The 12573-nt window shown below is 36.7% G+C and overlaps 2 protein-coding genes across 7 annotated transcripts in view; both read left to right on the top strand.

Moving 5' to 3' along the window:
• Positions 1-12573, top strand: part of LOC128993476 (ecdysone-induced protein 74EF) — a 372841-nt gene that overhangs the window by 177563 nt on the left and 182705 nt on the right. The window contains exon 1 of one of the 6 annotated variants that reach the window (XM_054417392.1): positions 2482-2520. The exons of the other annotated variants lie outside the window; for them this stretch is intronic. The gene's annotated coding sequence lies outside the window, so the exon portion shown is untranslated. Of the gene's footprint in view, positions 1-2481; positions 2521-12573 lie in introns of those variants that run through there. 6 annotated transcript variants of the gene reach the window in all.
• LOC128992856 (uncharacterized) lies at positions 6908-10686 on the top strand. Its single transcript, XM_054416599.1, has 5 exons — positions 6908-7132; positions 7569-7678; positions 7973-8190; positions 9204-10008; positions 10473-10686. Exons 1-5 carry the CDS (start codon positions 6908-6910, stop codon positions 10684-10686), a joined length of 1572 nt encoding a protein of 523 aa, XP_054272574.1.

Below are 12573 nucleotides of genomic sequence, written 5' to 3'. Positions count from 1 at the left end.
TACAAAATAATCTAAAAATAACAAATACCTATTGTAAAAAAGTGAGTTTGTTGGTGGCTCAGTCAGTAGCGTCACAGACTTCGGACCCAAGGCAGCGATGTTGTGGGTTTGGATCCTGGTACTATACATGCCATTTTTTTATTAGTATAGTTCACGCTTGTACTCATATGGAAGGTTAAAAGAGGCAGTCAACCTCTCATATTATAACTTTAAAAAAAAAGATGTTATTTTTTAATTATAAGTTGGAAACTGGAAATTGGATCATCGTCGTCCTTTTTTGTAATTTGAACCCTAGAAAATTAGTTTTTAAGAACAATTTTATGTTTAGAGGGACAAAAAAGGAAATAATTTTTACCTCATGGCACCTCATTCACGTAGTCTGAGCTGGTGGTCGAGCTGGATCACAAACTCGTTTGGATAAACGTAGGTTTATACGTTTGTAGACTACAATTAAAATTAAAGTTAGAATATTTGCTACCTTCCCATCCAGTAGTGTACCGGTAGTCGGATAATGTCCAGTATGGGAACCGTCAACAAGGTTGGGAAAAATATTGATCACTTATCAATACATATTTTCTTTGGAAAAAGCAGAGTGTACCATGGCCACCTTTAACTCCAGGCCGCGGCAAAGTGGTAACACTTTCAGAAGTGCTGTTCAACATGAATAGCACACAATTAAACGAGAGTGCGTCACCTGTCTGCCATAGCTTATGGAACATCTAGCGCTAAACAGCACTACTTGCGATGTTGCCAATCCTACCAGGTTGACAATTCCCCCGCAAATCGAGCACTGATTAGCACTACAACGACTACTGAAATTTGCCAAAGGCGCTAAGAAAATAGTGACTTAAAACGTGGTATATTTGATACTTTTTACAAATATACGGTATATAGTCCTATGTTATTATTTTTACAAAAGTGCTTCACGAGAAATTGTTGTACAAAAAAAGATGGTTAATGAATTGGAACTTAGATTCGCTAGCAGATCAAATCACTGGTGTCTTCAAATCAACAAAAAAAAAAAAAAAACATCCAGCAAATTGATATAATGCTACTTATTTTCGGAGAGGGTGGTTAGTTTACAAACTACTTTCAATTTTGAGTCCAAACTAATTGTGGTCCAATGCTATATCCACTTCAAGAAAATGTTGACACTTAAAAAATGTTTTTAGTTAGTTTTATCATAGACGAAAATAATTAAATATAGACTGTCAGCTGTGCTCCGGTTACCATAGGTTCTGGCGGACTGGCACATACGGCTGGGAGCGCCATGTAGTCAGGCCCACTTTTATAAACGGGCAGACTAGGCATATGTCCAGGGGCGCCGGAGGTTTGGGGGCGCCCACCGCGTGCCCACCGCCCGCCCGCACTAGGAATAAAGGGGGCGCTGCTTTTGGGTTTGCCCAAGGCTCCACTGACCCTTAACACGGCCCTGCATGTAGTTATGGCGTACGCGCTACGTAACTACACGGCGCTCCCAGCGGTGTGCGCCTGAACCTATAGTAACCATAACCGCAGCACGGCTGTGTATATTGAATTATTTTTGTCTATGGTTTTATTTACTACTAGCAGTTACCCAGCGCGCGTTGCTGCGCTTAACATCTATTATTTTCCATCCCTTTTATTGTTTATAATACTTTTATAAAGGTTTTTATGTTTACATATTTAACATTGGAGAAAATGTTGTTGAGTGCACAGGGGATGTGCTGCAATTGGGGTTTAATATATTTGTACCTATCCAAAAGTAAAATAGTTTTCTATTCTGCTTTATGTGGAAACATTGTGGCACTATTTAAAATCATAACGAATACACCATGTTTTGATTATTCAAACCTACAAAACAGTTGCCTAGTAACAGCTGTCATATTTATTTGTAAACATTGTAGTTCAAAAAGTCTGACATTGGCCCACCTAAAACCCTCTGGGGCGGAGCCCTTTTGACGGATCTGCGCCAAACTTCACACAAACCATCCTTGAAAGATGCTTGCCTAAAAGTTTATTACAATCTGTTAAGCGGTTTCGGAGTCCATAACGTATATACATATATACATACATAGTTCCTCTTTTAAAGATATAGATAATTTACATTATTTTTAATTAGTTTTCTCTTAGCTTTTTAGGGGTTTATTTGCCACTATTTTAAAATGAAATTTTTTATTTCTAGACAAAGAGAGAACTTCAAGAAATAGAGCGTACAACCATTTCTTTAAAATTTCTTGTCAAAATTCTGCATCTTTGTCTTGTAAAGAAGTTGTATTTCAAATTTCATTGCGGTCCTTGAAAATTTATTTCAAAGTAAAATTTACAAAAATAGTGCTTACTTTTTTGTAATATTTTGATATTTTGTAAGAGTTAAACATAAAAACCCTTTTATCCTGTAAGGCAGGGGGTTTTGTTGGGTTTCCATTACATTTGGTATTGTATAATTTGTGTTTTTTAGGTTATATTGAAACCTTTTACTAAATCTTGTGTTTTTTACAGGTACTACTTGGAATGGGGGTCATGAGTTGATCATAAAAGGTAATTTTTCAGTACAATTTAACTTGTACTATAACATATCACTAAGTATCCCAGGGATTAGAGTGCTTTAAATACTAGTACTGCAGTACGTTAGTATCTATGAGGGCTATTCAGAAAGTAAGGAACGTTTTGCAATAAAATAACAAGTTTATAAAATAAAATCTTTTTATATACATTTGAAAGAGCAACACATACATATTTTCTGCATAGTTTCCTAACAAATTGATTATGAATAAATGAATTTATTTCCATTGAGTACCTACAAACTTATTACATGCATTGACAGTATTTGGAAATTGACTGGCCGCTTTTCAAGTAGTGCGGCCAGTTAGAACAAATAAATACAATAAATTATAACATATTTTGAGTCTAGCATCATGCATTAAAAACTCTCATGCCACCATTTGGGTATCTGCTAAATACATATATTAAAATACTAGCAGAGTACCCGTCCTTCGTACGGGATTGGCTTATCAGTATGCTTAGTTACCGTACTCAATCTTTGCGTTTGCAATGGGGGAGTATACGATTTGATAAAAGTTGCTTCTTTAAATTTACGGTATACTTTATTATTATAGTATTACACATCTATCATAGCCATAATATTCTAACACTTCCCCTAAACAATATAGAAAAATTAAAAATAAATTGTTAAAAAATCGTAAAATATCACAAATGATTCATGAAATTAAAAACATCAAAGTACTGTAAACAATAAGCACTCTGTGTGGCAAATAAGTAACTGTAAACAATCCTACTTTGATATCATAGTTTTTTGTTGTTGCTTAGTTCAAACTAGATAACACATTGCTCGAAATCAAGCAAAACTGAAACTTGTTGGTAACAAATAAACAAAAAACATAAACAGCAAGATCTTAATCAAAGAGTCACTCTAAAAATAATTTATTGACTGATTATAGAAATATAAAATATTATGATGTAAAAAATATGAAAGTAATAATCTACAATATTTAAATTTACATATACTCTCATACTGCTTTGGTTATCTCTTATTTATAGTAGGCGGCTGCACTCTATGAGCACGTAGATATCAACCACACACTGTAAAGTGAGCTTTTGACTTAATGTAGCTCAATTCCTCTCTTGACACCAACCATCGCTAACTATTATTTTAGCATTGTTAAATTATTTCTTTGATGCGTTCTGTTTTAGGCGTGTTTAAATTAGGGGCCCCAACCCAAGTCTCCGGTTGGGAACATAAGGGGGTAAGCAAGTGGATCTAACGACAGATCTGGATAGAATGGACAGAATGGATACGCGTTTAACATTATTAGTGTTGGAAAAAACTATACGATTTATTTGGCCAGGTGGTGCTTTGTTTTCAGCTTTAAAAATTGCTGCGACATCTATACAGGTAGCATCATTGTAGCGAGGGAAGACACTTCTTCTGTCTCTTATTATGTACATAAGAATCTCACTTGACTCCTCGGAGCTCTCGCCCTACAGAATGTCTGCCCCTGTCTTCAAAGATTTGCAAATGGGTATTGTGACCCTATTTCCCGCATATTTTTTCATTGCATTTTTTGTTTGAATTGTGTTTAATTCTCCTTTGGGTTCTAGTGACACTGTCGTACTTACTTATATATCTGTGCGTATTCAGAATCACACCCTTCTTGAGAAATTAGGACCCACTCGGTGGTTAAACGTGTCACGGATCTTAAAATTGTAGATCCCCTGTGGAACTTTATCATCTTAAATGAGTGTCGGAGCTGACTATGGTAAATGCAGGATTGAATTGACGAACTTTATCCAAATAATTTCTGGATATAAGTCTCACAGTCCTATTTTCAGATTGGGAGTTTCCAATAAGAACCTGAAGGTATGGTGAATTGCACAAATGAGGTAAACGAACTTTTCATTAATGGCAACAAAGAGTAAAAACTTAACTATCTAGGCCAGTCTTTTCTTGCTTAAAAATATGTAAGCCACTACAATGTAAACATTTAACATTCATTTGTCCGAGATTGGACTATCACAACGGTGGTACTACCACTATGTACCCATCAAATGTTCAATTGAGAGGTTGATGCAAACTGTCATGTTCGCGTTCCCTCCAGCCACTCACAGTTCTTCGTCGTACTGGCGGCATTTGATTTTAGATTGAAATGAAATAAGGAATTTAACCAAACAACAGAAAACGCTATAAAGGAATTGGAATTTTTATACACATTGTAAATTACATGATGCGAATAACTTCATCACATCGAACTGTAACTACATGATAATCAGTAAAATACGATGTAAGGTAAATCAATTTAACCATAGACAAAAAGAATTAAATATTTATTAAATATTTATTCTTAAACTCTTCATTATATGAACCAGACTTAGTTAACAAATTGAAACAAAATATAAATTCCAGGTTTGCTCTGGAAGTTTTAAGTCCTCGAGTCTGTGGTTAACCTTAAAAACTATTCCAAACTACTGTACGTCCATATGTTATTTGTAAACAAAGGGAAATGAGTTTGATCAAATGTCAACAGATAGCACCACCTTCCAAACTTTAGCCCTTAAGTGTACTTAAGTGGTGCCCTTTCTTAATATTCTGAGTCGTATTTGCACATCTACGTGAAAATACCTTTAATTTGACACCTAAACGTTAAAATCCGTCAAGCCGTTATCGAGTTATGACTGTGAAAAGATAACTGCTTGCGTATTAATATATAAACTAGATAACCTGTTGCTTGAAATCAAGCAAAACTGAAACTTGTATAAAAAAATAAACAAAAAAAAAACATAAACAGCAAGACCTTAATCAAAGAGTCACTCTAAAATAATTTATATGACTGATTATAGAAATAAACAAATATTATGATGTAAAAAAATATAAAATCAATCTACAATATTTAAATTTACATTCACTCTCATACTGCTTTGGTTATCTCTTATGTATAGTAGGTGGGTGCACTCTATGAGCACGTAGATGTCAACCACATACTGTAAAGTGAGCTTTTGACTTAATGTAGCTCAATTCCTCTCTTGACGCCAACCATTGCTACTCTTATTCTAGCATTGTTAAATTATTTCTTTGATGTGTTCTGTTTTAGGCGTATTTAAATTAGGGGCCCCAACCCAAGTCCCCGGTTGGGAACATAAGAGGGTAAGCAAGTGGATCTAACGACAGATCTATAATGGATACGTGTTTAACATTATTAGTGTTTTAAAAAACTATACGATTTATTTGGCCAGGTGGTGCTTTGTTTTCAGCTTTAAAAATTGCTGCGAAATCTACACAGGTAGCACCATTGTAGCGAGGGAGGACACTTATTTTGTCTCTTATTATGTACATAAGAATCTCACTTGACTCCTCGGAGCTCTTGTCCCTACATAATGTCTGCCACAGTCTTCAAAGATTTGCAAATGGGTTGGCATTGTAACCCTATTTCCCGCATATTTTTTCATTGCATTTTTTTTTTTTTTATTGTGCTTAGTTCACCTTTGGGTTCTAGTGACATTGTCTTACTCACTATATCTGTGCGTATTCAGGCTCATCACCTTCTTGAGGAATTAGATGAGGACCCACTCGGTGGTAAAACGTGTCACGGATCTTAAAATTGTAGATCCCCTGTGGAACTTTCTCATCTTAATGAGCTTTGGAGCTGACCATGGTAAAGGCAGAACTGAATTGACGAACTTTATCCAAATAATTTCTGGTTATAAGTCTCACAGTCCTATTTTCAGATTGGGAGTTTCCAATAAGAACCCGAAGTTTATTGTGGTGAATTGCACGAATGAGGTGTAAACGAACCTTTCATTTATGGCAACAAAGAGTACAAACTTAACCTTCTCGGTCAGTCTTTTCTTGCTTAAAAATATGTAAGCCACTACAATGTAAACATTTAACGTTCATTTGTCCGAGATTGGACTATCACAACGGTAATACTACCACTATGTACCCATCAAATGTTAAATTATTGGAATTTTGATACAAATTGTAAATTACATGATAATATGGTTGTAATAATCTATGCCTGTCTTCTTTCTTATTTAACTAACATATGTTTTATTAATTATTATGATTTTGTAAACAGTCCAAATAAATACACATTTTTGGTCAAGTCTATCATTTTTGTCTTGTCTGTCTATAATATTTTTAACATTGGTGCCAAAACCCGACTTATAAATCATGTCAAGAAATATGTCAATTCGAAAGTCAGGGAGAGAGAAACACCCTCCAAATAGATATTCCCCTGAAATGGTAAATGATAAGAATGATGAACCCATGGAAAGAGATAGTCAACCTCCAAAACCCCCTACTAAGACAAAAATCACATCTTCAACATCCAGCAAGCGCCGGTTACATCAACTGCAACTAGAAGAAATAGAAGAAATTAACAAACTAGAAAAAATGCAGGAAGAAAAATAAATGCAGCGCCAAAGAGAATTCGAGGCTAAAGAAAAAGAAAGAGAGGAGAGGGAAATGGAACGACAACGTCAAGCTGAAGCAAGAGAACTAGAACGTCAGAAGCGTCTGCTGAGAGTAAGGACCGAACTTGAGTCTGCTTCAGTCTTGGGAAGTAGGCCTAGTCAGTCCGCCTCAGTCTTGGGCAGTCGTCATTTGGAATTGGAAGATAATGAAGACCCTGACAAGGTAAGCTTCAATATTGCTACTGTTGAGGAGGAAATCTGTCTAATGTCAAAGTCAATAGGTGGCTAAATGAGGAACCGTCAGTTCCTTTGACATCGTCAGCCATCGTGTCCACGGCTATTGATAAACTAGCAGACTCCTTTTCAAAAGCTATCAATTTATCTAACCCCAACCAACCTGTCTCTTGCCGACAGCGTCTTCCATCCTTCAGCGGGAAACCTGACGAATGGCCCATGTTCTATTCTTGTTACAATAAGACTAAACACCTTTTTAATGACGATGAAAACCTTGACAGAATAAGAAATTGTCTGGAGGGAGATGCCTTTAAAATGGTAAAACCTCTATTTATATCATGTAAAAATTTGAGTACAGTAGTCTAATGAAAACATTACAAATGCGTTTTGGACGTCCAGAGTTTATAGTCGAGTCAATGTTGAAGAAGGCGCGCATGCTCCAACCAGTCAAGGAGGATGACGCTGTCAGCCTTATTGAGTTTTCAACAACTCTTTTAAACCTGACCTCTACCGCAGAGTCGTTGGATTTGGAAATGTACTTAATAAATCCTCTCTTGTTGAATGAACTTTTAAGTAAGCTCCCCTATACTCTGAAGTACAGGTGGGCTGAAAATGTAAATAGCATGCATTTAGATACACCTACTGACCTGAAAGTATTCTGTAACTGGCTTGAAAACCAGTGTTCCATTATGAGTATTTATTTTCGTCCACCTGAGGAGACAACGCGGAAGAGAAGTGACCCTAAACCAGTTTTGACTAATTCACCCTATTAAAACGTTTGCATGTTTTGCTCGGAGAGTCATGAAACTGATAAATGTAAGCTTTTCAGAAAAGCAGAAGTCTCGCAATGGTGGAAGATGATAATTGAGAAAAAACTGTGTTTCTTCTGCTTCCGTCGTCACCACATCAAATTTTGTAAGTTAAAGAAACCTTGTGGAATCAATGGGTGCAAACTATACCACCATCACCTTCTGCATACTGACAGTGCCCCTAAAAATGCCCAAGAAATCAGCCGGGATCGAGTACAGAACACTTTCAGACAGGAAGGTAAATCGAAAGAAGAAATTATAAGCAATCACTCGGTAAATAACCGTGTTTTACTAAGAACGTGTCCAGTAACGTTATATGGTCCAAGCTGTCAGATCGACACATATGCACTTTTAGATGACGGTTCAACCATATCTCTGCTAGATTCGACTACTGCCGATAAATTAGGCATCAGTGGTAGCATTGAACCCCTTACCACTTGTTGGTCAAATGCAACTAAACATTTTGACCCAACGTCCAGACGAGTTGAACTTAAAATAAAAGGGCTCTATGAAGATGAAGTTTTCACATTAAATAATGTAAGAACTCAATCACCTCTAGATTTACCCCAACAGTCGATTGACTCAGTAAAGCTTCGTGAGAGATTGCCTCATTTAAAGTCAATCGATCAACCTTTACCAACATCTCATGCCAAACCTACCATTTTGATAGGTCAAGATAACTGTGACTTGTTATTGACCAGAAAAGTTATCGAAGGTCCGCCAAATGCTCCCGTACTGTCATGGAGCTACCTAGGGTGGTCAATGCATGGCAAGTGTCCAGAATTTGCTGGACGTGTTGACGATTTCACCTTATTGTCCTTTGATCACGACAGATTACATGATTTGGTGAAAAGTTCCTTTGAAATTGACAACTACGGTGCATCTCCAGTAGAAAACAAATCAATAAAATCGGTAGAAGACGAACGTGCAATGTCAATCTTGGAAAAAACAACGAGGAAAATCGGAGAACGTTATGAATCTGGCTTGTTGTGGAAATCAGATGATTTTAAATATCCCTCGAGTTACGATAAAGCTCTGAAAAGACTAAAACACATTGAAGGGAAGATGGCAAAGGATCCTTCCTTTAAAGACGAATACACAAGGAAGATTGCCGACTACAAGGAAAAAGGGTATATTCGAAAACTAAGTGAAGATGAGGAAGTATTTTAAATGATCATACTTATTATCTACCTCATTTCGGAATTGTAAACCCCAATAAGCCCAACAAATTAAGATTGGTCTTTGACGCAGCTGCAAAGTCAAACGGTGTATCATTTAATGACGCTCTTCTTAGTGGACCTGACCTTTTGAATCCATTACCAGCTGTTCTTGTAAAATTTCGTCTGGAAAAATTTGCCGTCGCTGGTGATATTAAGGAAATGTTCCATCAGGTACGCATAAGGAAAGAAGATGTAGATTCACAGAGATTTTTGTGGAGGCAAAACACGAATGATCCTCCAGATTCGTATGTAATGGAGGTGATGACATTTGGGTCGACCTGTTCTCCAAGCACTGCTTTATATGTAGTGAACGAAAATGCCAAAAGTTTCTCATCCATCTACCCTGAAGCTTCTAAATCAATTCTTACTAAGGAATACATGGATGATTTATTAGACTCTGTCAATTCTGAGGAAGAAGCAAAGACTCGAGTGAAAGAAATAATGGAAATTCACAAATCAGGTGGATTTCAAATTTGCAATTGGCTATCAAATTCCAAAGATGTTTTGTCTGGAATTCCTGAAGAACTGAAATCAAATTCAACTAAGCAATTAAAGCATGATAGCAATCTTCCCACTGAACAAGTTCTCGGAATGTGGTGGGATTCAGAAAGCGACAATTTCGTATTTCATCTCAATGCAGAAAAGTTGCAAAAAATGGAATCAAGTTATCCAACTAAACGTGAGGTTTTGAAGGCTGCGATGTCTATCTTCGATCCTTTGGGACTAGTCACCCCTACTACAATCAAAGGTCGAATATTAGTGCAAGAGATTTGGAGAACAAAAACAACATGGGATGAAGTACTAACAACAGGACTTACTAAGAAATGGCAAGAATGGTTGGAAGAAGTTAAACAACTACAATATTTTACCATTCCGAGATGCTATTTCAAAACCCTTATGATAAATTAGGTTGAGCTCCATGTCTTTGTCGATGCAAGTGAAGAAGCGTACTCCGCTGTTGGATATCTAAGACATAAGAATACTAACGAGAATACTGGATACAACACTATGTTGGTTATGTCGAGGGCAAAGGTGGCCCCTCTAAAACCAACTACCATACCAAGACTGGAACTACAAGCTGCTGTCCTTGGATGTAGGCTTGTTAAAACAATTATACACAACCTAGACATCAACATCGTCCGAAAAATATTTTGGACAGATTCTGTTACGGTGTTACATTGGATAAAATCTGATCCGAGAAGCTTTAAACAATTTGTTTCTAACCGACTTGTGGAAATCCTTGAAGTTTCACAAGCTGATGAATGGAAGTGGGTACCATCAAAATATAACCCTGCTGTAGTCGCTCAGAGGAACCTATGATGCTACAATTGTGTCTTGAAGAGCCAATGGCGGTGGTGCTAGGAGACAGCGTGGAGGACATATCCACCTTGTCATCTGTGGAAATCTCCAGAGACGAGACTGTGAGGAGAATTAACGATGGCAAGCAAACAAACGAGTGTGCTCAGTGTGGCTGCAAGTTCCCATGCCTGATGCCCTTGTTTAAACACAACTGAAGTCGTTCAGATGAACCTACGATGCCACAATGGTGTCTTGAAGAGCAGATGGCGGAGTTGCTAAGAGACAGCGTGGAGGACAATCCCAACCTGTCACTTATGAAAATATCCAGAGACCACACTGTGAGGAGAATGTCACTTTGAGAGCTTTGACATCTCACAGTACCACAACAAGTCCAGCAGTGATAACCAGAGGAATTAGAAGTATTCTGAAATATTCAAAGAAATCAAACAACAAAGGAGAAAATGTATGCTCAAAGTGAAAATCACTAAAGAACTAGTGAGTGCCAAAGTTAGCCTTCGCAAGCCTCGGCCAAAAATGACTATTGCTCCAAAAAAAAAACTAATGAAAAGGTAAAAGAAACTAACTTTCAAATGGTTAGTTCTTGGGGGGAGAGAATGTAATAATCTATGCCTGTCTTCTTTCTTATTTAACTAATAGTCCAGTGCAATTAGACAAAAAATGACCTTGACCCGGACAAAATTGATAACAGGCTGAAAATTGGTGGAAACGTTCATAACAATGTCCTGAGTGGCCCACACAAAGTCCCAAGAAATCCCAGTTGGGGAACGGCCGCCATCTTGAAAAAACTTCCGCCATCTTGGAAATTTAGATTTTTTGCAGTATCTTTTGAAGTAATTGTCCCAAAGACATTATTTATGTCCCAAATTAAGCGTTTTGAACTCATGTATGAGGGTAATATATAATTAAAGAGTTTAATACGTTCTAAGCATAAATATTATTTATATTATTAACCTAAAAATATATCTATAATAATTATATAAATTTACAAATTAAAGCTTTTTCTCTTTTGTTCTTAATAGACTTCTTAAAGCCATTAACCCTTTCGAAATTTCTTGCAACCTACTATGCTTAGTCTTTGGAATTGGTTAAATACGGGGAGAATAACAAGTCAAGACCACCCCCTCTAATATTTTTCTTATTAAATATACAGAAATATCCTTTTGGTGGTCTTGCAATCTTAGTAGGAAGTTTCATTTAATAATTTTGAAATTTTTGAGTGTCCCTCAAAAGGGGGAATTTCGGAGGTAACTCAAAAATATTAAAGTAAATCCTATTCAAGTGACACCTCATCTTGAAGTGTTTACAAAAACTTAAAGAATGGTGAAAACCAGAATTTGCTATCTCTTCTCTATCTAAAATGGTAGCCCGTCAAAAGTTTAATGACTATGACATTACTATTACATTAATTTTCTTGTGCAATAAAAATTAATTTCCCTCCCTCTAATTTGTTCCTAAGTAAATATTACAGAGTAATCCTTTTGGTGGTCATGCAACCTTAGCAGGAAGTTTCATTTTATGATTTTAAAATCTTTGAGTATTCTCCTCTGTCCAAAATGGTAGCCATTACAATTACGAACCAATATTACTACTGATTTTCCATAATGTTTGACGGGCTACCATTTTGGTTAAAGATGAAATAGCAAACCCTCCATGCATCAATACATCCATGCATCGTGGTGCAATTAAGACCATAAGGGTTGTTGTACTGTTTCCATGAATCCATTCCAACCTGGACTTGGTTTGTTACTCAGTTGGTAGTTAATGAGCCATAGGGTGTCAGCAAGACAAGCATCTACAACTATTTTTGGTTTGGAAAGGGATATACTGACAACTCCCAACACTACGAAAGATGTCCCAGGCTTAGGCAGACGTTGGTAAGGTGTCAATGGCTGAAAGCCATGAGATAGAAGGACACTTTTTGCTTTTGGGATTGTAGATCGTGGTACAGGAGCATTTGCATTGACACATTTCGACTGGTGATATCCACCAATGGCGTGAAGAGTTCCATGTCCATCAAGTGTTTTAAAGTTGTAATCCGCGTTGTTGAAAACATACTGAACGTAAGTTCCGTAATTTATTGA

Source organism: Macrosteles quadrilineatus, unplaced genomic scaffold (assembly GCF_028750875.1).
Source record: "Macrosteles quadrilineatus isolate MER2022 unplaced genomic scaffold, UCM_ALF_1.0 Scaffold_4__1_contigs__length_99947679, whole genome shotgun sequence".
NCBI lineage: Eukaryota > Metazoa > Arthropoda > Insecta > Hemiptera > Cicadellidae > Macrosteles > Macrosteles quadrilineatus.
The sequence above is the reverse complement of the archived record's forward strand: the minus strand, read 5'-3'. Positions and strand labels throughout refer to the sequence as shown.